At 43.2% G+C, this 26,781-nt stretch overlaps 1 protein-coding gene across 1 annotated transcript in view; it reads right to left on the bottom strand.

The window, feature by feature from the left end:
- Positions 1-2,517: 2,517 nt before the first annotated feature.
- The window catches only part of LAMA1 (laminin subunit alpha 1), a 157,883-nt gene continuing 133,619 nt past the window's right edge, over positions 2,518-26,781 (bottom strand). The window contains exons 49-63 of the mRNA XM_046025502.1: positions 22,222-22,372; positions 21,456-21,600; positions 20,608-20,749; positions 18,136-18,250; positions 17,771-17,941; positions 15,376-15,539; positions 14,479-14,664; positions 12,964-13,099; positions 11,537-11,649; positions 8,302-8,491; positions 7,624-7,782; positions 6,934-7,087; positions 5,688-5,821; positions 3,381-3,603; positions 2,518-2,826 (exon numbers count right to left, since the gene is read on the bottom strand). Of these exons, the coding sequence (XP_045881458.1) occupies positions 2,666-2,826; positions 3,381-3,603; positions 5,688-5,821; positions 6,934-7,087; positions 7,624-7,782; positions 8,302-8,491; positions 11,537-11,649; positions 12,964-13,099; positions 14,479-14,664; positions 15,376-15,539; positions 17,771-17,941; positions 18,136-18,250; positions 20,608-20,749; positions 21,456-21,600; positions 22,222-22,372 (2,344 nt within the window). The 3' untranslated portion in view covers positions 2,518-2,665. The remainder of the gene's footprint in view (positions 2,827-3,380; positions 3,604-5,687; positions 5,822-6,933; positions 7,088-7,623; positions 7,783-8,301; positions 8,492-11,536; positions 11,650-12,963; positions 13,100-14,478; positions 14,665-15,375; positions 15,540-17,770; positions 17,942-18,135; positions 18,251-20,607; positions 20,750-21,455; positions 21,601-22,221; positions 22,373-26,781) is intronic.

The following is a 26,781-nucleotide window of genomic DNA, read 5'->3' as shown; positions in this document are numbered from 1 at the left end:
GAATGATAATCTTGCTGGGTAGAGTATTCTGTTGTAAGTTTTGGCCTTTCAGCATGAACATGACCATGCCACTCCTCTAAGGCCTGCAAAGTAGCTGCTGAAAAATCAGCTGATAGCCTTATAGAGTTTCACTTGTACTTAATATTTTGCTTTTCTCTTGCTGCTTTAAACGTGTCTATTTTAACCTTTGTGTTCAGGTGTGTTCTCATGTTCAGTTTATTTGGATTTCTCAGTACTTCTGGATACCTTTACTTCCCCAGTAGCTGTTAATGTCTACAAATAAGTTTTCTGCCCCTTTCTCTCTATCGTCTTCTTCTAAGGCCTTTATAATGTAAATGTTCACTTGATATTGTCCAAGAGGGCCCTTAATCCAACTTTGTTTTCTTAAGTGCTATTTTCTTATTGCTCTTCAGCCTAGGTGCTTTTCATTACCCATTTAGATCACTGATCTTTTCTGCATCTGCTCATCTACCTTTGATTCCTTGAAGGTATTTTTTCAGTTATTTCGATTTTGATTGGTTCTTTTTTATATTTTCTCTTTGAAATTCTGAGTTCTTTCACTTTTCTCTCTATTCTGATGAGCATCTTTAAGATCATTATTTTGAACTCTATAAGGCATATTGTTTATCTCCATTTCATTTAATTCTTTCTGAGTTTTTGTCTGGTTGTTCTGTGGGGAACATATGCCCATCTTCTCATTTTGCTTGAGTTTCTGTGCTTGATCCTCTGAATTAGGTAGAATAGTACTTCCAAACTTGCAAGAATGGTCTTATGTATGGTCATCTCCTGTGTAGACTGTGTGTGCCTGGTGACTTTGACTGGCTTATTGGAGCTTGTCTGGTGTGGGCAGGGCATCGTGTGGCACTCCGGGCTAGGGTTGCCCTGGTGTGATGGCCAGAGCTGACATGGGCATGGGCAGGACTGTCCCAGAGTGCTTCCTTGAGGGCATCCTAGCCGGACAGCTGAAGCTGAAGTGGATGGGGGGCTGAGGGTTTTCAGGGATCTCTAGGCAATAGCCCCTAAAGGATTCAGATTTTATTACTCCCCAAATTACAGAAAGGACCAGTGACCACCTCCATGGGAATAAGCCTGAGCCACTGTTTTTGCAGTACATCCTCAAATCAGAGGCTCATATGCAGTGCACAGTCTTGTGGGGCAGCTATAGCTGAGGCAGATGCAGACCAGGGGGACCTGGGGTGCTCCATGCATGGGGCATCTTGGCAGGAGAGCTGTAGCTGATGTGGGTATTGGCTCAGGCAGTTCCATGGTTCTCTGGCCAGAAGGCATCCTTGGAAGACAGCCAGAGTCAAAGTGGGTGCAAGTCTGGGTGTCCAAGCGTGCTCAGCACAGGGGGTGACCTAGCAGGCAGTTAGACCTGAGGCTGGCACTAGGTCAGGAAGTCCTGGGACACTCTGCACAGGGGCTGCCCTGGTGCTGTGGCCAAAACCAAGGTAGGCATGGGCTGGGGATTCCTAGTCACTCTCCGCATTGGGTACCTAGGCAGGGTAGCTAGAGCCAAAGTGGCATGAGCCAAGAGGGCCCAGTGTACTCAGCACCAGGGTTCTCTAGCAGGCAGTGGAGCTGAAGTGGTGCGGGCGTGGCGTGTTCTGGGGGACATTATGCCTGGGTCACCTTACTGGGATGGCTGGAGCTATAGTGAGCATTGGCCAGGGTGTTCCAGTGTGCACTGTGCTGGGGCAACTTTGGTGGAATGGCTGGGGTGATGTGAACTAGTGGCCCAGAGCTCAGTGAGGCGGTAGGCCAGTGACGGTGCCTGGACCTTTCTCCCATCTACACTATTAGGGTAGATGGGGAACATAAACCATGGTGCTCACCAGCCTCTCCAATCTAGAGAGAGATCCAGCAGCTCCCTCATTGTTTGATTTAGGGATGGCTCTTTTCTACCATGGATTTTTTTGTGCTCCAAGACACCCAGGGCTGCTGTGGGCTAGGGACCCAGGGCTGAGGTCAATTCTGGCACCTGCTCCCTATCTGTGCTATCAGGGTGTTCAGGGGAGCGTAAACCAAGGTACTTGCCAGCCCCTCTGACCCAGAGAGAGTTCCAGCAGCTCTCCCATTTGGTGGAGTTTTAAGGCTGTATCTTTTGTATACTAGTTGCTCTTTTAAACCACAGCTTTTTTTCTATGCCCTAGGGCAGATGAATCTGCTCCAAGTCCCTTGGTGCTGTCCTTCCCCACTGCGGTTCACAGGGGTAGCTTCTTTTCATCACCAGTTTCTACCTCTTTTACTATTTTTGTGTGCACTGTTGTAGAGAAGCCATTCCAGCAACCCTCAGCTCTTCAGGAGGACTTGCTCTGTAGATCAGTGCAGAGTCATTGCATCCACAGAGGAGGGGAGTTCAGTCTTCCTACATTGCCGTCCTGGACCAGACTCAGTACTTTTATGAAACTCAAATGCAAAACATGAAAAACTCTCAAGTAATCAACAGAATATTCAGTGTTTAGGAAGAAAGAGCCAATAAATTCGATTTACATTTTAAACTATTTAATAGAGGTATTTGTTGTATATATGATTTTAGTTTAAAGGAAACACAAAATTTCTCTGGAAACACTGAACCTGAGTGGAAAATGAAATCAGAACTGAAGAGATTTTAATGCACAAAAACAATTCTCAATGATTCCCAGCTGTGGAGTTTCTCTGTAGTTCAGGGTTCAGACCCAGGACAGGAATGAGGGAAAACTCCTTGTAGGTCAAAAGCTCTGCTGAAGTCATAGGATTGTACTTGTGGGCCCTTAATCAGAGTGAGCTTTCTCAAACACCCCCAGAAGGAGGTCTGGCTGCTCAGGCAATTTTGCTTCACATCAGCTGTTAAAGAATAAAACAGATGTCTTCTTTAAATGACCGCGATAGCACAGTCGGAACAAAAATAATGTCAAGTGGTTTCTCTATCAAAATTAGAATAATATTCTCCCACAATAGAAGGCAATGAAAATAATTTAAGTCACAACTGTACCTTAACCGAGTCACGACTTATGTATTAATTATTTGTAATAATTACTTGGAACCTCTGAAATGTGTAATTCAAATCCAGAATTAGTTTGAGAAGTTAAGATTGTGTTTGTCCCCTAAAAAGATTTCCTACTCTGGGGGTCACCTAAGATGAGTCACCTTGGTGAAGTCATCTAGCTTACTTTACATGGGATCCCTGATTCTCAGAGTCTTGCTTAAGAGTGAATTTACATGTGTTATTTTAAATTTCCAAGAATTCCTAGGTATTTGAAATAACCTTTATAAAAATGTAAAGGATTTGTCATCCAAACTATTTTTCTTAAGCGCTATTTTATATCCACCTGAACTAAGACTTCCTTAGTGACAATGCTTTTTAAAATTGAGTGGGCCAAGCAGACATCCATACATACCAGGATAGCCACCAACATAAATAGGATTGTTGGTGTCTGCCGAGGTGGACTGGGTGTATGGACTTTCAGCACGAACTGCATTCCCATCAACAATCAGAACCAAGCGGTGTTTGCTTTTCTGAGCTTGAAGTGTGTGCCATTTTCCATCACAGAGAGCAGTGGTAGTTTTGGGCTTGTATGTGGCTGTTATCCTACCGGCACCATTGTTAACGTGAAACAAGACCTAGACCAGCAAGACACAGGCAAATACCTTGGTGAATTCTTCCATATCTAAGGAACACAGTCCATTTATATAATGCTCTTGAAGTAAATAAAATCCCAAAATGCTAAAAAGGAAGGCAAACTGTGAAAAACTGATTTTGAAAAATAGCCCCTAAAGGATTCAGATTTTATTACTCCCCAAATTACAGAAAGGACCAGTGACCACCTCCATGGGAATAAGCCTGAGCCACTGTTTTTGCAGTACATCCTCAAATCAGAGGCTCATATTCGGGATAGCAGGAGCGGATGGGTTGACTGAGGGTCAGGTCATAGCAGTTGACTAGCACCTATGAAGGAACGTTTACTCGCTGTCTTCTGACAGACTGTAGGCGCTCTACCATAGCAAGTGGTAACACACACACAAAAATCTATGACTTGCAAGCATACTATGGTAAGGTTCTTATGCTGTATGTGAGGTGGTGTAGTGTATTTTGAGGTAGACTGTAACAAATTGTAGATTATAAACCCTTGGGTGACAGCTAGGCATAGTTTTAAAGGAAAAATAAGTAAAATGTACATCAGAAATTACATTTTTGGCAACTGTTATATTTCTGGTAACATTTTTCAGATGTCACATTTTTTTCAAAATTCTTTTGAAGTGCAGATGAGGAAGAATTTGGCTGCAGGCCCCAGTGCAGAAAGGCAAGCAGTATGATGTCGAGGCAGCTCTGTGTAGACATGAGGATGAAATAAGAGGGGGTGAAAGGGTGAAGGGTAAGGGATACTTTCTTATATCCTCCCCACCCCTCCCTGGCCTAGGAGTTGGCTGGCAGAAAATCCCCAGTTCTCATACGGCCCTCAGGGGCCACAGAAGATGGCTAAAGAGGAAGAGGCAGCAGTGCTCCTGACCAGATGAGAGGGCTGATGTGCAAGGGATGCTGGCCAAAGCTCCAGGATCAGTCCTCACACACCAGGGATGCTGAGACCTCAGACCATTCATTACAATCTGCACAAAAGACTTGGTTGTGCCTGAAAACTAGGAGACTCAAGTCATACCTCTACTACTGTCAAGAGGAGAGCTTGCAGAAAAGAAAAAAGATAAGGAAGACTCTCTTCATTCACATATTGCCTGCACTCAGATGGCCCCAGCAGGGTAAAGAAGGAGATTGAGAACCAGGAGAAACTCTAGAAGCACTTTTCAAGCGAAAGAGACTAAGGTACTGCTAATTGTTAAATTTATTTTATTCCCAACATGAGAAGGACTGGGAACTAAAAAGCAGAGTAGTTATAGAAAAAAATTTTTTTTGCACTGAGAAAAATTAGATGATGGTATATCCATCCCATGGAATACTCTGCAATAAAAAGAAATGAACTGTTGACACATACAACAAGCCAGATCAACTACCAGGAAATGAGGTTGAGTGTAAAAAGCCAATTTCAAGAGGATACAGGCTGCATCGTATGGTTTATATAATGTTTATGAAATAATGGAGAGCTGCAGAACAGATTCATGGTTGCCCAGCATTAGGGAGGCACTTGGTGTAGATATGAAGGGCTGGCCCCACAGAGCATTGTGGTAATGGTACAATTAAGTGTCTTGATTGTGAGAGTGGATACATAAAGCTAAACACGATACACATAAGAAAATTGTATAGAGCTACACACATACCTGTACACATACAACTGGTGTAACTTTAAAAAGTCTGGATTGTGCCAATGTCAATTTCATGGATTTGATGTTGCATTAGAGTTATGCAAGCTGATAACCCTGGAAGAGCCTGGGGGAAGGGTGCAACAGGACCTCCCTGAACATGTTACTCTAACTTGTCCTCAAGCTATAATTATTTCCAAATAAATTAACAAATATTAGGGAGGGTAAGAGCATCAGTTTGGCAACTTTCAGATGGTGTAGTATAGTTGTAATTTTGCTGTAAATTTAATTTCAATTCTTTTGTCATTTGTAATCTTTTTAGGATTAATTGAACCTTTTCTGCACTCCATTGAAATAGATCATGGAAATCTGGATCTAGGTATTCCTTCTGTTTCTCAGTTGCTCTGTTTCTGACCCTGGGGTAAGCGGGAACCTCGCCGAGATCAAGCACCTACCTTGCCATTTACAATCTCTAATCCGATGGCATCTACTTTGGCGCTGCTGATCCCCAGGAGGACACCATTTTCAGAGGTGGTACGAAATTCCAGTGTGATGTTTACATCTGATTGGACTTTGTAGCCTTCCTTGACTGAAAAATACAAAGGTAACCTCCAGTTAGGGGTGAGCCTGGCCCAAGAAGGCTCAGGGTCAAAGAGGTCATGGGCTGGCTGGCTGTGCACTTTGGCTCCTGGCTCAGGAAGCCTGGCTCTAGCTCTTTCATCCTCACCAGCAAATCATTTTCACCCTCTGAGCCTCAGCTTCCTCATTAGGGCTAAGCCAGACTAGAGTCAGGGCAGGCCCATCCTTTCATCTAGAGCCACAGAGGGAAAAAGCAGAAGGATTTGATCCATAGAATCTCATCATCATCTAGCAAGGAATAGTCCATTCTGTTTTCCCAATACTGGGTATGTCATCATTTACTGAGAAGATTAGCACTCACACAGGATTTTTTTAAGTGGGGTTTAATGAAATGGATATTTTATTTAGGTGATAAGAAAACTGAAAAACCAAACTGGGGATATGTAGCAGGCAGTTGTTCAGTCCAGGGTTAAAGGGGAATTGGGACTAAAAGAAGGATATGTGCTAGCTCTTCCCTCTGCCCACCCACCCACCCCTACTCTTCTACCAGAGCCTCCCTGGAAGCCTGAGAAATGGGATTCCCTGTGGTAGAAAGCAGAACAGAGGTCAAGAGGAGCATGGTCGTGAGTGCAAGTAGGAGTTTAACAGTAGTTTAACCAAAAAGCCTTGAGGAATTTACATTCTAAGGCATTTTCGACATTTAAATTCCTCTACTTAGGATCAGTATTTTAAACAATCTCAATGGAGTCATTTTCTTTATCAGACCTGACTTGATTTGGCTGGTCTAGATATTTTAAGCTGAAATCATCAAAAGCATTTATTAACTTGGGCAGTGACAATATGCCTTAGATAATTCAGGGGAAGTACAGATGAAACAAGTACCACATGCGTGCCCTCTGCCAGGAAGTGCAGCATTGCTGGTGGGAGCGAGCCTGCATCAGGCCATCTGGATATCATGCAAGGGAGAAGGCTTTTGTATTAGAAGTTGAGAAATCTGGATAAACTGGAACACTTAACTCACTGTTGTCTTGCTGCAGGCCTGTTCTAGAATTTCATTTTTGGATCAATATCAGAGTGCGGGCTAATAAACCCAAAGATTTCTTTCATGTTGATAATACATACCAAGAGCTGCATATCCACTTCCTTCAAAGAAAGTTCCTTCCTGGGCCACTGCATAGCACCTAGTTACTGAAAATGCAGACACTGGCCTTTCCTTGTCCAGCTGTTTGCCATTCACTGTCACCTCCCCGATGCAGGCAGGGACACTATGGGTGATCTAAAACAAATGTTAGGACAACAGATGCTCTAAGTATAATGAAAGTATAATGAGAAGGCCAGTTTTTCCTATGTTACACCAAAACATTAAAATATTAGCTTTTGGTTTTTAAAATTGGATTTCCACAATAGTCTACATAAACATCTAGCTGAAAGAAAGCTACTACCTAGTAGGATTTGGCTTTCAGTAAAGGTGTTTTCTATGCTTTGGGTTAAGTAGTGTAGAATTCAAGAATGCTGGGTTTTCTAATCTGCAAATACAAATCCACTAGCTTTCCTGAATTGTACCAGGGCTAAATGGCTGTGGAAAGGGAAATGTTCATTAACAAACAGGTAGGAAAGGCTGGCTGAGCTTCAAGGGCTTCTAAGGGGAAGCCCAAACACAAAATCTGAGGACAAGATTTTAAAAGGTTTCTATCATGCAGCCAAGCCCTAGTCTCAAACAAGATAATTTAACAAACATTTTCCTTTACAAAAGAAACAAGACAAAAATAAGCCACAATAAAGGTAAAATGGGCTCCAGAAAACGCTGCTTACATTCCCAATGTTCCTGGCCCTGTAGTCAGAGGGAAGACCTCCTAGGTACAGCTTTCCTTCCACATCCAACATGGTCCCATCTCCCACAGCTGTCACCGTGGGGGCCTCCTGGCCATCGACCATCATGAAGCCCTTTCTTTTAAAGTGCTCTGTCTTGACCTAGAACAAAATGAAAATATTCAGTTTTTAAGGAATCTGAGAAAATGATACTTGTTTGCAACATCTCTTCATTATTGCTATAAATAGCCTGAATGAGACCCTAAAGGCTGGCTCCAATTTCCACACAGTTGGTGCTGAAGAGCCAGAGCCTGGCAGGAGATGCGGGCAGGCACAGGTAAAGCACGTATTAGAACAGGAAGTACTCCTGAGTCCTAGTTATAAGAAAGCAAATGCTGTGATCTAGGGGTGGGCTCATTCACTCCACAGGTGGGTTTGATCTACTTCTCATCAAGTCGAGAACACTTTTGGAACCTTTCATTCATTCCACCACTGTCTGCCGAGTGCCTGTTTAGGTGTCAGGTACCGAGCTAAGCCCTGGTTATACTTCAGGATGTCACAAAGGTCCCAGCTTACAAGGATTTTATATGCTATAGGGGAGATACTACACACAAAGCACTGACTGTGAACTGGATGGAATAAAACTTAGCATGAGTGATTACAACCTTCCTGAGAGCATACCGTGTGCCATCTCCCATCATTGATCAGTGCAGGGTGGGAAACTGTTGTTCTGCCTTTCCCAAGATCAAACAGGAAGTGAAGGTGGCCTCCGTGCAGCTGGAGCGTGGCATAATCAACTTGGTTCTGATGAGCCATGTAGTAAATCAGACCGCTGGAGGCGAATGTTCGGATACGTAGCTGAACTGAAAGCCTGGAGGAAAACAAGAGCTCGGCCCTCAGAAAGGAATAAACTTTCACTTTTAAAAATAACCTCAGAGAGAGAACCCAATCATCGTTTTAGTCTTTACATTGAAAGGTCTCAGCAGAGAATCATTCATTCATCCGTTCATCCAATTAATGGTTACTCTGTATCTGCCAGGAACTGTTCTAGATGCTAAGGCTGAAGCAGTGAACATAGAGGAATGTCCTTTCTTCTACAAAACTAATACCAGAAATCTATCAGATAAAACTGGGTCAAGAGAGGCGAACTGGTGGGTGGTTCTATTAAGTAGGCAGGCAACTCTGAAAAGATGGTATTTCCACTGAGCTCTGAATGACAGGAGTAAGTCCTACAAAGCCCAGCAGGATAGACCTGCATTACGTTTTTGGACAACAGAGTATGTGAAAACAATGGCCTGATTTGGCAGGACAGCCAGGAATCTCCTAGCAGGACTCCAGGGACACGGCAGCCCACAGCAGTGGACAGAAGCTGACATCTGGGTGGCTGTCGCAGAAGGGAGCACATCATCACCAAAGCGCTCAGGGACCAGGAAAGGAAAGGAGAGTGTGGCCCTGCCCTTGTGGATGAGAGGCTCTGGGAGGCAGTATTTCCATCTGTACTGCAGTGGGGAGTCAGTCCTGAGGGGAGTGGGCAGGGCTTGATTGACATCTTCAAAGGAACCTGTGCTTTGGAGAAGCCCTGTATGAGGCCAGGGGGCCAGCAGGCATTAGCAGGCAGCTGTTGCAACCATCCACAGAGGCCAGGTCCTGGTGGCTTATGGGGAATGTAGAGGGGATGAACTAATTCATGAAATGTTCTGGAAGAAGCAGCAATAGGATCTGTACATGGACTGAATTTGCAGAGGGAATGAAAATAACCATCTCTAGGTTAGGGTCCTCAGCACCGAGAGGAAGGGTGCTGATGTCTACTGAAATAGCAAAGATGGGACAGCAGGTTTAGAGGAAGACTGAATTCTCTCTTGGTATGTTGGTGTGGAGGAGCCAGTCGGGGATACACCTCCACAGTCCTAAGCAGAGGTCAGGGCTAGATGTGTGGGTGCTGGTGCAAATAGAGGATATTTTAAAGCCACTGAAATATGGAAGTTACCCTGAGAGAATACACAGAAGGGGGCTGGGCCTTCTCTGATAGAAGAGGAAGCAGCAGAGACCACGGAGCAGAGAAGGGCGGAGAGAGCAGGAAATCAGGAGCGTGTGGGGCTAAGACAGCCAAGTGCCTGTGATAGTGCTGAGGTCCCAGCAAAGAAGGGCTCCTGGGATGTGGGCACAGCAGGTCTGGGATAACTGTGGCAAGAGCAATCAAGAAGTGAGGGGAGGCTGTCTGGGCGGGTGGAGAGGACGAGAGGGGAGAAAGGCACACTGCCACAGGAGACAGCCTTCGTTTGTTTTTAAATAAGGCAGTTCTTTCAAGAAGTCTTCAAATAACAGCCAGGATACTGTGCGGGTAGGGTGGGATATGGAGTCTCTCAGAGTTTAAGTTAGGAACTACCAGAGCAGGAATGGTTACCAGCATAAACACAGTGTCTGGGTTTGAATCCCATTCTGCTGTGTGCCCTGAGCAGGTGACTTGACTTCCCTGTGCCTTAGTTTCCTCATCTATAAAAGAGCAAATAAAGAGCACACCTTCCTCATAGAATAGTTATGAGTCATGGGGTACAGTTAAATACTGAGGGACAAGGGTCTGCTCCTCTTGTTAACACTGATGCTGCTGAGGGTGATGGCTCTGAGAGAAGTGATGGGCTCCAGAGGGCATAGAGGGGACAATAGGACCTCTCCACTGTGGCAGCAGGGGAAGAGGTGAAAGGTGAAGACAAAGACAGGGGGGTGCTCCTTCTGGTAGTGGACAGATGAGGGAGTTCTCTGTGTTCACTGAGGCAGTCATCAGCTGGGGCATGGAGAGAGGCTGTGGGGATTTTTGAGTTTTGAGATGAGAGAAGCTATGAAAAGTTAAAAAAAGTGAACATATTAGAGGACAGTACCGGCCGCCAATGTGATTTGGGAGTTCCATCTGAATTCGCTGGCTTCACGTCCAACCAGGGAGGGAAAAGATACACACTTCTATAGCCTTGACCACCAGTTTGGGTCCTGGCATGGATTAGCCAAGTAGCAGTTCTACCCAGGGCCAGTGTGCAAAGGAACACCAGTCATAATGGCATTGGGCCCATCCGGGTCAGGGATAAACTGTCCTGGGGGGTTACAGGGGGGTAATGCTGAGAAAGCATGAGGGCTTTGAGGTCTTGATACAGTTGAGGAGCTGCTGGGATGGGAAGTAACAGAAAGGAGGAGGCGGCTGATTAATAGGATGCTTCAGATAGAGATTTTGGAGGTGGGATATGTGTTTACAAAGTAGGGTAGAGTGTGACCATGGGGAGATGGTGGCTGAGGAAAGCCCTCTAACAGGAGCCAGAGGACTTGGAAGGTCAGACGTGGAGCTACTGAATTCATGGAGAATGATGGCCTGAGCTGTGGAACAAAGACACTGAGTCAAGGTCTGAAGCCAGGGTGATGGAGGGGGCGGTAACAATGGGTGCAGTCTGAAGGGTTTGGAGAAGTGGACGAATGTTGAATGTGGGCTGGCTTAGCCAAGCAAAGGTCCTTGGGGACAAGCAGGTGTGAGGGCGAGAAGGACTGGGCAGATTAGTGTAGGTATGGCACCAAGGAGTTTGAGGGGTGCAGTGAGAGAGTTTGGGGGATAATTTGATCAGATTAGTAAGTGCTTACAGTAGAGTAGGGTTGAAAATCCAGATGATGATCGACCCAAAGGACTTGAGATTCTAGAATAAGAGGAATTTAGAGAGAGAACCTACCTATGTGCTTTCCTACATTCATACACAGGGGCAGCAACCGGCCTTCATCAGAAGGGGTAAGAACAAACCACAGGGACCCCACCGAACCACATCTGAAGCATCGGTTGTGCACAAGGCTTGCATTCCTGTTCTCTGCCTTCTCACTGCTGAGGAATACCTCCCTGTTCGTCTCTCTGTGAGACGCCTAATAAAGACTTCAGAGCAATACCCACCTCTTTCTGACAGCCAGCTGATTGAAAGGCAACACGAAATGGCTGCTTTGCATGAGGCCAAACTGGTGAGCACTGGGGATATAGTCTGGGGCTCTGTCCACAGCACACTGTTCCTGTAATAAGAGATGCACACAGACTCTCACCACAGAGCCACGGCCGCCCCTGACATGTACAAGTTTTTCCCTAAAGAAAACCTCTCTGAAGCAATTGGATCAGAACACCAATAGCTACAGACTCAGTCTTTGCTTTGAATAGTTTACTAGCTATCTCTTCACCTCTGAAAAGGCAATTAGAGCTTCTGGCTTTCACGTTAGTCCCTCTCAGGTTTGCTTAAAATTCCCCTGAATTTTCATCAGGGGAAGGGCCGGAGGGTAGCAGCGGCCACAGGAGTGGCTACAGCCTGTGCACCAGGAAACAGACCCAGCAGGGCCTCTGAGAGGGATGTCTGATGCCTCCCAGGCAGTAGCAGGGGAGGGTGGACAGCAGCCCCTGCAGGAGGGGGTATGCTTGGGAACAGCGCCCTCCACATAGTGAGTCTGAACCACGTGAGGCCTCACACTCACATATCTGGCTTCTGGGGGAGGGAGGGGTGGGTGTGGATGCTACTAAGAGAGCAGGCTGGAAGTCCAAGATCGGCTATGCTTGGAAGGTACAGCTCTTTGCGTGACTGCTCCAACGTCTACGTGATTAGAGTACATGCTATAAACCAAGAAAGTGGAGGAACCAGAAAAAGGAAAAGAAAATGAAAACTAGTAACTGCCATTAAAAATACTTGGTCAAGGGCGCCTGGGTGGCTCAGTGGATTAAGCCGCTGCCTTCGGCTTGGGTCATGATCTCAGGGTCCTGGGATCGAGCCCCGCATCGGGCTCTCTGCTCTGCTTCCTCCTCTCTCTCTCTCTCTGCCTGCCTGTCTACTTGTGATCTTTCTCTCTGTCAAATAAATAAATAATGTTAAAAAAAAAAAATACTTGGTCAATACATACACAGTGGAATACCACTCAGCTGTCAAAAAGAATGAAATCTTGCCATTGGCAGTGACATGGGCAGAGCTACACAGTGATGCCAAGTGGAATGAGCTGCCGAGTGATGGTAAGGGGAATAAGTCAGAAAGACAAATACTGTATGGTTTCACTTATATGTGGAATTTAAGAAATAAAACAGATGAACATATGGAAAGGGAGGGAAAAAAAAGAGAAACCATAAGAGACTTAATGATAGAGAACAAATTGATTGCTGGAGGGGGGACTTGTGAGGGATGGGCTCGATGGAGGGTGTGCATTAAGGAGGGCATGATGCAGATAACACCCAGTGCTCAGCACAGCTGATAAACTGTTGAACTACATCTGAGGCTAATGATGCACTGCTCTATGTTGGCTAATTGAATTAAAAAAAAAAAAAAAAAAAAGATTAAGGAAAGCTCCTCTTACCAGACGTGGTAAAGGCTGGGGCTCTGGCATGCGCTCACTGTCCTCTCCGTGAAGAGTGAGCTTCGGCCTTTCTGAAAGCAAGCAGGTGTCCAAGTCCACATGTTCATTGCCAGCCGCACTTGTGAAATCCAAATGTCTAGATACAGAGTGTTTACAAAATTAAGATACTGCAAGTCAACACAGGAACCAACATCATTTGATTATTGAACACTAAAATCCATGAAAAACCATTAATCTATTACTCTTAGAGTAACCGAATGGACTGTCTTCCACAGCAACTAGAAGTCTGTCTATCTTATCCTCTTGTTTGATTCTTTGGTCCACCCCACTCCAGGCCCTCCCCATGTTGTCTACCTGGCCACCAGCCCTCCAGAGTGGCCTTGAATGCTGTCCACACCTCCTGCAGCCGGGGCAGAGCTAAGGGAAAGACTATGGTTCTGGTCCTCACACTGTCCTCAGTTAAACACTGATTTCTTTCTTACAGGTTTGCATCCAGGAAGTCATGAATTACACTTGTCCTCCTTCTCTTCACTCTGTAGCCCTTGCAACATGTCCCGTCTATATGTACCCTCTTGGCACTTTCTGAGAACATGGCTGTGAATGGCACAGAAACATTTCTGCCTTATGGATTTCTCAGCCTCATTGCTTTCAGGAGGAAGAAGATGAATCAATTGTGTATTCATAAACAGAACTGGGTGAATAAATTAATCAACTGTACAAATGAGTAAACCAAGGCTCTGACATTAGAATTGTGCTGAAACCCAATGTACTTTTATTCTTTTACACTTCAAGGACTCTTAAGAGATTCTTTTACAGAGGACACGGTGACCCTCAAAGATCCAAGTACTTGTTTGAGGTCTCAAGGCAAAACCAGCCACCCAGCTAGGAGGGGAGCTTCAGCCTCCTGATGCCCTCCGCGCCCCCGCAGGTCAGCACAGCATCTGACCCACCAGCACTCTTACCTATGCAGAGGGTGACTGAGGAAGAAATAACTGCCTGTGGGCACATATCAGTTCTCTTCCTCCTCATGAGCTCCACAGAGGAAACAGACTAAGAGTTCTTCATTAGACAGTCATTGTTTTAGGAGGAACCATTAATAATCTGAAGCTGTAAGGAGCCCAGCTGTAAAGGTTCCTTTAAAGCGGTGAGCTCAAGACAGCAAGAAACTTGCATCACAAAATCTCTATTCCCTGAAATTCATGTCAAAAATGTATTTGACCTCTAATATTTGTTGATACTCCTATAGAGCTAATGTTCAATGGTTTTGGGGGTTTTTTTTTGTTGTTGTTGTTTCTTGTTTTTTTAATTCTAGGATTACCAGATCTATCCATCATTCTAATCCAGTAAAATCCATGTGGGTGACTGTTGTGATGGAACAATGGGATTCACTTTTTATTCAGAAACTTAGGATTTTAGGTAATCTCAAACAGCAGAGTTAGCAGATCAGTGTCAGTACTCAGCAATATAAGATTTCTAGGAAGTGCAGAAACATGTTGAGAGCTCCGTTACACTTACTCCATATTAAAGATCAGGTTTTTGATACACCCATGGAATGATCTTCTCATCTTGAGCACTGAGTTGCTCTCCTCCTCTGGAATCCCCCCTATGTACAGCTTGGATACATTTATTGCCTTGCTCTCTGCTGAGGGGCCCAACTTCATTTCTACAGGATTGGTCTCATCCATTTGGACAGTGATAACTCTAAAAGGTCAAAGGAGAAAAGAAAAGCTTTTAAATATAATGAAACATAACTGTCTATTTTAATATATAATTCCACAAGTTCATACTGAATGATTAAAGTTCATACTGAAAGAAATTTTAACATGACACTATGTGAATAAAAAGGTGAATCTTGAAAATGAAAACTTAACAATTGAACATTCTCCCCAAATGAATGGGTATTATTAAATACTGTTGAATTCAGTTGCTTTTTGGAGGGTATTGTTCTTTTACTTTACTGTAATGAAATAATCCAGCATGCTTTTAAAATATTTGGTCTACAGTTTTGGAGGGAAATACATAGGAATGGTGATATAACACTATTTACTATTTTAACTATTTACTATGCTACTATTTGCTATTTTTCCATTTACTATTTAGTATTGATGTAATGTTATCTACTAACACTATGATACTATTGGCCACAGAATTAATCTGATCTTAAATATATACTGGGCCCCAGAAAAGACCAGAGTTAAGGTTTTTCAATTTTGAAAATTCCAAATATCTTACTTTGAAGCAGATGAAATTAATTTCTAGAGAGGTATTCTAGCAAGGTTCCAGAATTATTCTGGAGCTATAAAATCTCTGAATTCTCATGACCTCATACTAATCATCCCAGTCATTTCACTGCAAAGAGTGTCCTAACAAGGTTCCTGTTGGTGAGGTCACCATGCCCTTATACACGAATACCTCCCGGTCCTTATCAGGGAAATGGAATGTTCTTGTCCGTCGCCATATGTGCCCTTGGGAGCACGCAGGAGAGCTCTTCTCAGACTTGTTCCGTCCCCAGAGTTAATATGCACTTCTATGTGGCCCTCAATCAGCATGATGGAAAAGAAGGGCTGGGAAGGTTGCTAAGAGATTTCAGATAGAAAAAAAATTACTATGTGATTTTTTAAATTACTGTCTTATGAAGGCAATGTGGGAATATTAAACAAGCAACATACTAAGAATATCACCATCTCCTTCTAACACAACTCTTGTATTTTATATATGGCCTTCTCATCTCTGCTCATACAACTTATATTTGACATTATGCTCATATCACTAACCATATCAGAGATTACCGTTTCCACATAGCCTTCACACTTTTTTAAAAGATTTTTTTTATTTATTTGACAGAAAGCGAGATCACAAGTCGGCAGCAGCAGGCATAGAGAGAGGGGAAAGCTGGATCCCCGCTGAGCAGAGAGCCTGATGTGGGGCTCCATCCCAGGACCCTGAGATCATGACCTGAGCCGAAGGCAAAGGCTTAACCCACTGAGCCACCCAGGTGCCCTGAGCCTTCACACTTTTTATTGCTATACTATGTGCCAACAAATAGATACATTTGAAGTATTGATCAATTTTTTATTGTTAAAAATTTAGTTTCCAATTTTGTCTTACTGTACATAATGCTTTTTGCCTGTGAAATTGTTTCTAACATTTCTAAAAGTGGGATTAAAAGGTTTAAGAGTTTGGAACTTATTAAAGCTCCAAGAACTATTTTGCCACATTAAAAACAGCTCCACCAGCAGAACTGGAATATGAGTGTCTCACAATCTCTTTGTGAGCCTTGGATGACAGCAAACCATTTTGCTGACATAGCAGCAATCTTTGATTAGCAAATGGTCCTGTTAAGAATGGTGGAGGAAAATAGTCTGCCACTTCTTTCAAAAGTGAACCACAGAAGTATCATATGACCTAGCAAGTCCACTCCTAGGTACATATACCCAGAAGAACTCGAGGCACTCAAGATACCCAAACAAATACTTGTATGTGAAGTTCATGGCAGCATTATTCATAATAGCCAAAAACGTAGATACAGCCCACATGGCCATCAGTGAATAAATTATGCCATGTACACACAGCAGAATATCAATTCAGCCATAAAAATGAAGTGCTGGCACCTGCCACCACATGGATGAACCTCCAAAACACACCAAGCAGAAGACACGGATGATCACACGCTGTATGAGCCCATGTCTGTGAAATCTGAACAGGGGGTTCATTCACCAATACAGAAAGAAGACTGGTGATCGCCAGGGATGGGGAGTGACTGCTTCATGACACAGGCTTCTATTTGGGGTGACAAAAATGTTTTGGAACTAGACAGAGGAGATGGCCTCAACAACATTGTGAAGCACTCAGTGCTACTAAATTGTTCACTTGAAATGGTTACTTTTACGTTACATGAGTTTCATCTCGACTAGGAAAAAAAAGGAAAAGATAGGTAGAGTCCATACACCACTGTGTCATTGTTAGACCTTCTCTAAGTGGCTCGGGAGGCACGAGGGGTCCACAGACTAGTGTTCCAGTCCTGGTTCTGACCTAAATCAGCTGTGTGGCCTTAGAATAATAAGGTTCTCTGAACCCATTTCCTCCTCAGCAAAATGTAGGAAACAGCATTCACCCCATGGTGTGGCTGTGATAATTACACAGCAGTGTCTGTGAAGTCTCGTGCGCAGTAGAGGACAGCAGGCTGCGAGCTGCAGTTAGATGACCCCTACTTCATCAGGACAAGACATTAGTATTCTGTAAAGCCTCTTCAGATTGCGTGATTTATGCAAGTTTGAGCAAAGGAAAGAGTAAATATATATGCTCTTAAAATGGAATATAAATATGGAAAGCCATCAACTTTTCTCTCCTCCTACCACTGGTTCACTGTATTTATCACAGGCCACATTTCTTTCTATCCTATTTGTAGATAAGGGAAATTGTGCTTTTTGGAGCAGTATACTTTTAAACTATAAAAATTAAGGATTTACTACTGTCTTAGCCTTAGAGTAAAGAATAACAACCATAAAATGGAAAAAAGCCCAGTTTGTGCTGTCTGAATGAGTTTGAAAAGAACTAGAGGTAGACAGCAAGTTATCTTCTCAGTAGCTAGACAAGGAAAATGGACTATGTAACATAGCAATCGCCAATTCCGAGGGGAAAGACATTCAGTGGTACAACTTCTACTTATTGAAATGCACACTCATAAGCAACTGGCCACACAGCTACAATAAATGCTCATCACTAAGTCATTCTCCACGTAGTGTTTCTCGAAGTCAATTCCTTCCTGAGCTCATGGCTGAATAGCAATAACGTTTGAGCTACTTACCCCATGGGCTTGTAGATGACCCTGCCTCTCCCCCTGTCTGCCCAGGGCAACCAGGATGATGCCACTGCTGTTCTTGGTGGCAAATGTGGCCAACAATTCCGATTCTGGTGACAAAGACTTGGGTGAGAGTTCAACGTAGCCGCCTTTCAAAAAGCTAACACTTCGGATAGGCTGGTCACAAAAGAGAGAAAGGAACACCATTAGGCCCACCTGAATGCTACATGGCCCATAGTGGGGGTTACTGCCAGTCTCCCCTTCATCTCTCTGCCATCCCCCCACTGGCTTAGATTTTGTTACCTTACTGCATGGGTAAGTCAGGGGACATTTATAGAAACTCATTCCAACATTAATACAATGCTTCCCACCTCCAGTATACAGCCTTTTCTCACTCCATAGGAATTTCTGAGTAAATCAAAAGTTGATCTGGCTATTTCCAGGTTTTTGATACAGCCCACATAGCTTTTGCTGGTGACACCTCTCCTGTGGGGAAGGGCATGAGAACAAAATTTGCATTTTATAACTCCGTTTTTGAAAGAAGGAATAAAAATGGGTCTACGAGTAAAGATGATCTGCTTCTATATGTCATTCTGCAGAAACGTCTAGGTATCCCTCTAAGAGGGATATTGATGGTGAAGACTTCAGGTCATATGAATGCTCTTCTTAGGACCAAGGAAAGGGGTTGAATTTAATGAGTTAGACTAAATGACTACCTAAATAAAATGTTTACTATTTTAAGAGAAGATATTATAGTCACTGCAATTTAAATATACTCATTAAAACATGGGCCAATTACAAAAGACAGTACACAGTTATAAGGAAATAGTAGCATGTAGACTGAAATCCAAGTTTCATGTAGGGTAGAACATGGATATAAGCCTCCCATGGAAGCACGTGTGGAAAGAACTACTCCCTAGGATCACATGGTTACAGAAGTCGTTGGCCATTGCCCAACTACACAGTCATGAACTTTGTCCTGAAGGAAATAATTGCATTTGGTAATGTCTAAGATTATCCAAATCCTGCTTCTTTGACTCCAAATCAGTATGTTATTTTTCTTAACAAGTTGTCACACTTGTTACATGGTTCTCATGTAACCAAGCTCTCATTTCCAAAACATGGAGAACACTGAACAACTCCAAGTTACACTCTGAAGCATCAGCTAGTCACAGGAGAACTCTGAAGTCACATGGTTTCCAGTTAGAGTCCCATCTCATTTTTCTCTCTTCTGTGTTGAGCAATGAGCTGTAGACCGGTAGGCAACTACTTGATTTTGGATGTATTTTGACCTTTCTAGAACTCAGTTTCTTCTTTGTAAGTGAAGAAGCTAGCCTTGATAGATCCCCAAGTTCCTTCTAGCATAAAAGTCTGATTTGGGATATCTTCTTAGAAAATGTGACCTTTTCTCCACTGTCTACATGGTGTCCAATTAGGTCCAGTACAGATGAGGGCAACACAGCTTGTTGCTACGGGAGTATCCACCCCTGCTGTCACTATGTGAGGAAGGATCTAGAATCTGGGATTAGGAGACAGGCTTCCAGTGCTGGTTCCATCTTGGCAGAGGGGTAAGACCTGGGGCAAGTGACCGCTGCCCTGAAGTTTAATTCATTTCCAAGATGGGTTAGAGGCATGGTGACTGTGGTGGTAAATGGTGTTCCTTGGAACTTCCAGAAATTTCTGGAAAAGAGAAAGGGTGAGGAGTGGATCTGGGTTGCTTAACTTACAGCATCCAGAGTGGGTGCACTTCCATGTGTCTTACTAGGATTCCCTATAAGAACTCGGCTGAAGATGGAATAGTGCTACTAACTTATCTGAAGACCACTGGGCTGGATGACTCATTTGGGACATTTGATAATCCCACTCCCTGGACTCCATCTTTCCTTGACTGCTGGCTATTCCTATAGGGTTGTTTGTTTTGGTTTGGTTTTTTTATGGTATGAAACTTAGGGCTTAATTTGTCCAATCCAAAATTACAACACTGAGGACAATGACCCACAGAGAGCTTATGTCAATTATTAAAGTCAAGTCACAAAGCTAAACATGAATTAGTGTTACAAAATTATTTCATTGTCTCTTTTGCCATCTTTTCTAACTTCCTGATGCTGGCCTTTCACATACATTATTCTTTCTCATCACACAGAAGGGAAATCCAGATGAGTCTGCAGAGAGCATTTTTTGTTGTTGTTCAGAAAAAGAGTCAACTAAAATCTCTAGAGAACAACCTGTGGTGGAAAATGGGGTCTCTAAATATTGTAGAAGAGTAACAATTGGTAAAGATTTCTAGATGTTCTAAAGGCAACAAATAAAAAAATCATTAATTTTACTGTAGAAGGGTTTCTTTACATCCCAGTTAATATGACACATAGTAGTTAGAATCAAGGCAGGTGTGACGGGTTAAAATTTGTCCCCCACAAAAGATGATGAAGTCCTAACCCCCAGGACCTGGGACTGTGACCTGATTTGGAAATAGGATTGTTACAGATGTGATCACATTAAGATGACATTAGGGTGTCTAATATGACCGGTGTCCTTATAAAAAGGGGAAATCTGGACACAGACACACACAGAAGGAGGACAATATAATAAGGCACAGAGAACGTTATCCACAAGGAATGCCTGAAGTTGCCAGAAGCTAGGAGAGAGGCAAGGAACAGAGTCTTTCCCCCAGCCCTCAGAAGGAAACAACTTTGCTGACACCCTGATTTTGGACCTGTAGCCTCCAGGGCTGTGAGAGAGCGCACTTCAGTTTTCTGTTCCCTGGCTTGTGGTGCCTTGTTATAGTAACCCTAGGAAGCTAACACATTTGGCAGTTACAGACATGATTATGACACGTGAAATACCTTACAATTCTTGACCTAGGTAATCCACCCACATAAATTGGATCTTTATCTAGACGATTGAGATCCGAAGACGTTCCTGGAGTTTCGCCTTGCTTGGTTTCTCTATAACTGGTGTCATATGCATCGATAACTGCTAGGATTCCTAAAAAGAAGAACCAGGAAAATGAAAACCATTTTCTAACATTAAGGTAAAAGCGAAGTTCATTTATAAATTCTTTCTTTATAAATTCCTTCACATTCTGCTCATTTGACCAGGGAGTGTACTGGACTATTAAAGGACACATGAAAATCCTCAGTACAGAAGTCAATGAATCCAGAATACATATTGCTGAAGGACAGCAGTACATGTGTGGCAGGGAAAAGAATGGATTTCATCTTTGATTCCAATTCACTACTTCTGTTAGGTAATGTTCTTGGAAGCCATTAAAAAAAGAAAAAGAAGAAGAAGAAGTATAATAGTCCCCCCAGCAATATGTGAATCCTGGCATTTAGTATTTCAAAGAAAACAATGGCTTTCTATTAGATCATTCAAGAATACCCAAGAAGCTAAAGTAAATAAAAATTGCTGATTTTGGAAGGATTTCTTTCTTTCTTTCTTCCTTTCTTCCTTCCTCTCAAGTTTCTAGAGACAAGAGAGGAGGGGAAGAGAGAGAAATCCCAAACAGGCTCCATGTCCAGTGGAGAGCCCTATGCAGGGCTCGATCTCACAACCCTGAGACCATGACCTGAGCCAAAATTAAGAGTCAGACATTTAACCTACTGAACTACTGAGGTGTTCCTGATTTTGGAAGGATTTCTATTCCTATGACGGTGGCCTGGACCATCTCATTGCCCTTCTGTGCACTTAACTTGCTTTCGGTTTCTCTGGAAGGCGATTTTGTACCAGGTTCCATTGTTATAGCGTCTGTCTGTAGTAAGGGCAAGAGGCCCTGAGCCCAGGTCAACTGTAACTCTGACTCTGCCATGCACCAGCTCGATGGATAAAAAGTCTTTCTGTGAAGAAGAGAAAAAAGTTACCCAGGGCTACATCGTTCTCACAGATTCCCTTTTCCTTTATGCTGCAGACAGTAAAACCATCCAAAGTCAAACTCAGAAATCTGGATCTGGCCCAACCATCAGAAGTCTCTGTTAGGAAACTGAAGTATCTGGGAAGATTTTCTAGAGTACTACACGAGTATAAAGGAGAGAAACACATTGTTGCCAAAATCTACAGTAAGAGAAATGGAATCTTTCCATCATTTTCATTTAGATCCATAAATGGGCCAGTCCTACAAATAAAACTAGAAGATTGAGAGAAATCAGCCCCATAATAGAATAAAAATAACATTAAGTTCCTAGAGATGGAATTCAAAGAAGGCCACAGTGATCAGAATGAACATTGAACAAGATTGAGGAAAGTCAAACTTTAATAACAAATATCATTGATACCTATAAATAGTAGGATGGCTCTTTTCTACTTGGTGCTCTCCTGTATTTTGCAATGGTTCTTCAGTGAATTTATAACATAAAAATATTTAAAATGAAGAAATAGTATGACATACATATGTATATCTTATATTTGTATATGTTCACAAAGAAGTCATTAAACATAAATATCCTCACAACAATACTTACAGTGCCATTTGAAGTGAGGTAGAGAAGAAGCCCATTGGGCGAAAAGGTACTAAAAAGCATTATTATCTGAGTCCCCGTAGTCCGGAGCGTTCTCTCCACGACCGAATACCCACTCCCATCAAAATGGAAGGAGGAGTCTTCATTCTGGGGGCTGTAAGACAGAGCAGAGGAAACACAATCTATTCTCAGGAAGATGGTTAAAAAGAAAGGATATCTTTACTGAGGGCTTCCCCTCACAAACATTGTGGTGGAGCTGTTATTTCCATAATTTGTTAAGTCACTGTAAGCCCTATCTTAAAATATGTTGCTAGATTATGCAAGACTAAGTCCAGTTGCTTTGTACAGAAAAGAAAGTTAACACAGGCCGTGTTCACTGGAAGAAGAAAGAAGAAAGGTCTTCAAAGGATGGATAACTGCTATAAATATTTCTACTCATCAAGTAGATTTTCATTTGTTCTGACTTCCTTTACTGTCACTGTCCTTTCTTAATTCCAAAGCTTTCAGAGTAATTTTTATATTAACATCACCTTCTGCTGGTTTTAAGCAATGCATCAGCTAAACTGGGATAGTGATGGAAAACAAGTGTGTACCAATGTAGCAGAAGGACCACTTTACAAAAAAAAAAAAAAAGAAACAAACAAACAAACCATCATTGACAACAATACCCATCTCAAAAATCTGTGGGGTGAGCTTACAACAAAGTTATTTAAAATAGACCTTGGTACTTCTCAGGTCCATGTGTTTTCTGGTCATCCCCATACCTCAAAAGGCTGACTTTATTCACTCTTCAAATACAAAGTAAATAAATGTTTAAATACATTTAAAAAATACATTTCTGGGAGGCACCTGGGTGGCTCAGTGGGTTAAGCCTCTGCCTTCAGCTTGGGTCATGATCTCAGGGTCCTGGGATCAAGCCCCGCATCGGGCTCTCTGCTCTGCGTGGAGCCTGCTTCCTCCTCTCTCTCTCTCTGCCTGCCTCTCTGGCTACTTGTGATCTCTCTGTCAAATAAATAAATAAAATATTTAAAAAAAATACATTTCTGGGCTTCAGAACCTAGATTTGGGGTTATTTGGGGGGGGGGATATGAATTTGTACTTTTCCCAGCTGAAGGTGTAATACCCAAACTCAGAGCCACATCTCTAAGCAGGACACGTAACCAAACGGTGACACTGTTTCCATTAACAAAAGAAAAATATCTGTGCTTTATGAAACCTGAGGCTTCAAGCTGACAGCTTCCTGTGGTCCTGCTTTTTTGAAAAATTTCTGTCCCTTGACCTTTCTTAGAAGTATAACTTAAAGGAAATGCACTCTGCATGCAGAAACTATGGTTTAATTCTCTATTATTTCATTCTGAAACCTGTGACTTCCTTCAGGTGTGTTCCATTGCTCTGTTTCTTGCCTGGTCACGGTTTCATGTGGCTAATGACACAGACTCTAGAACCGACTGCTGGGGTTCAAATCCCTGTCTCCCCCTTTACTAGCTGTGTGAACTTGGAAGAGTTACCTAACGTCTCTGTGAGCCATTACCTTCATCTGTAAAATAAGGACAATGAAGCTCTCAGGAAGGCTGTATATGATTTAACACATGTAAAGTCCTCTAAACAGTGCTTGGCACTTACATGTTCACTCCAGTTAGCTCTGATTATTTTGCTATGTTCAAAGGTCCCCAAAGGGATGTCATTTTGCATATTAAAAGCAGAGCCTCAAAGATTAAGTACCTTGTCCAAGGGCACACCCAAGAAAATGGTGAAGCCATTTTTCGAACAAAAGTCCAGAAATCTCTCTAGTCCTGCTGTGCATGCCCTCTCCCTCTCCAGAGCTAATGAGTTCCCTGTTCTTGAGAAGGGGAGCTCTCTGTTTCTGGTTTCTTTCCATCAGCAGGGCCTGGCCACATGAGTTAGCCACAATGAGGGATGCACTCAAATGAAACCATGTTTGAATGCGTGTTTCCTGAGAAAGTTCTTGCTCCCCTTCCCAGGCCAATGACACTTTTCTGGGACTTGTCCCCTTGTGGCCGAGGCTTCTGTTCTATAACCACGAGACCCACAAGTATCACCAGTCAGCCCAGGTGCCTGTTCCCAGGTGGGCCACAGGAAGGCAGCTCTGGCGCCCTGCACAGGTAAGGGACTCTGGGACAAATGAAAGCTGGTGGTTGCCAAAACAACCTTCCCTCCCCAGCTCTCAGCCCAATGAGTCTTTAAGAATCACTAGTTCTCTGATGCAAGCTCCCATGATAGGGGGTCACACCTGCTGTACTACCCATCAGCACTCAGGGCAGCTCTATGACAGTGAGTGGCGGGGGCACCTGGGCCCCGGGCCTCTGATGCCGCTTCACCTGTGCCTCCACTTGCCACTGTGCTTCCACAGGTGTCTTTCCTAGAGACCAGGAGACGTTGGAGAAGATCAGCTCCAATGACTAATGCTGACATCGCCAGCAGCTAGCAGGGGCCCGGAACACGGGGGACTGGCCTGTCCCAAAGGTCCCAACACAGCCTGTCACAACATCCACTCATCACTAATACAAGAGTAAAGACCTGTTAATAAAAAGGTTTTTCCATATTTAGATGAAAACTGTTAGAATCAGTGGCTTACTGTATAATGTCCTTTAAGAATTTAAGAGATCATAATTATAAACATATGCCAAAAACATATAAAAAAGACAAATATATTCAAAAAGGAGTAAAAAAGTAAAAAAAAAAATCAGTTCGTTTCCTTGGTAATATAAGTTAAAGATAAATGCTCATTCTGAGAAAATTATTTTTTAAATCTAAAGGACATCAGAGGACCACACTAATGATTTAATAATGGCAGATTACACAAGAAGGTCAAAAGCACATAAATTCTAATCACCGATCTGCTAACATTGATTCATTTCCTAGAATTAGTTGGTTAACTCTAAGCCAAAGTCTTCGTCTAATAAATAGGGGAGGTTGCCTAAAATGTAGACAACTCAATTTAAAAAGACAAACAGGGATGCCTGGGTGGCTCAGTTGGTTAGGCGGCTGCCTTCAGCTTGGGTCATGATCCCAGCATCCTGGGATCGAGTCTCGCATCAGGCTCCTTGCTTGGTGGGGAGCCTGCTTCTCCCTCTGCCTGCCTGTGCTCATCTCTCTGACAAATAAATAAAATCTTAAATTTTTTTTTAAAAAAATTAAATAAATAAATAAAAAGACGACAGAAAACGCCCCCTTGTGTCTGTCTCTGCACCTGCCCCTGCATGTTCTATGGAATGTAGGCAACTTCGAAATGCTTTTTAAACAGTTGGGCATCAAGTGAGTTTGGGACTGCTGCAACTCTAGCCGCTCCCGAGGACACGGTTAGTGTGTATTAGAGGCTCCGCTGGCCTCACCATAAGAGTGTACTTAACTGTTTCACTCAGTGTTTCCCAACAATTTATAGTCGGGACACACCTTATATCCCCACTTAGAAGAAAGTATTTATTAATATCCTATTAAACTAGTATTCTCTTTAAAAACATACTTTAGGCATGGTAGTCAATATAAGGATAGCCTACTGATTTGCTCCGTACCCAGAAAACCTCTGTTTGAGCTAATGAGTCAATCTGATCCTGAAGTTCATGTAGGTGGTCAGCCTTCTATCAAAAAGCCAGTTCCAGGAATAGGGTGGAGGCTGGTGGGGGTGGGGGGAGGGGCAGTGGGAGCACCAGTTAATCCCTCCTCTCGCTCTGGAGCAACCTTCATCTTTCCCTGGGGGTCCAGGGTGGGTGGACACGTGGTGGGAGGGTTTTCTTTAGAGAAGAAAACTGATGGCCACATAGAAAATTGACTTCCTCGGGGCGCCTGGGTGGCTCAGTGGGTTAAAGCCTCTGCCTTTGGCTCAGGTCATGATCCCAGGGTCCTGGGATTGAGCCCCACATCGGGCTCTCTGCTCTGCAGGGAGCCTGCTTCCTCCTCTCTCTCTGCCTAGTTGTGATTTCTCTCTGTCAAATAAATAAAATATTAAAAAAAAAAAAAGAAAATGGACTTCCTCATTCCAGCAAAAGAGAAGAGCTAGTAGTTATTAAATTCCCTCATTACTGCAGTTCAAGGCCAGCAATATATTATTGTGTTACGTTAGTCACCATACATCATACATACAACATACATCATTAGTTTTTGATGTCGTGTTCCAAGATTCATTGTTTGCATATAACACCCAGTGCTCCATGCAATCTGTGCCCTCCTTAATGAGTATTAAGGCCAGGGGGTTAAAAATAATCCTGAAAATCATGGGTGAAATTAGGAATACTGCAACAGCTAAAGTAGGGGGCATTTTCTATGTTAGAAATTTTTCAGCTCTCTTAAGACTTTACTTTCTACAAGTAAGATTAATGACCAGGGGTCAATCTACGGCCCAGAGCCCAAGGGTCGGAAGAGTTCTCAAGTTAGAATCACTAAATTGCTGGGGAAACTTCCCTATCAGAAAAACAGCAGGAGGAAAAAGTGACGGGGAGCTCTCGGCTCCCAGAGGTCTAGAGGTGTCATTACCTCACTGGGCAGTATCATTTTTTTTTAATCTTATTTGCCAATTACAAAACCTTGGGTTTCACTTGCTTATTG

The sequence above is a fragment of the Meles meles genome, chromosome 12, assembly GCF_922984935.1.
Source record: "Meles meles chromosome 12, mMelMel3.1 paternal haplotype, whole genome shotgun sequence".
NCBI lineage: Eukaryota > Metazoa > Chordata > Mammalia > Carnivora > Mustelidae > Meles > Meles meles.
This window is presented reverse-complemented; position numbering and strand designations above follow the sequence as displayed.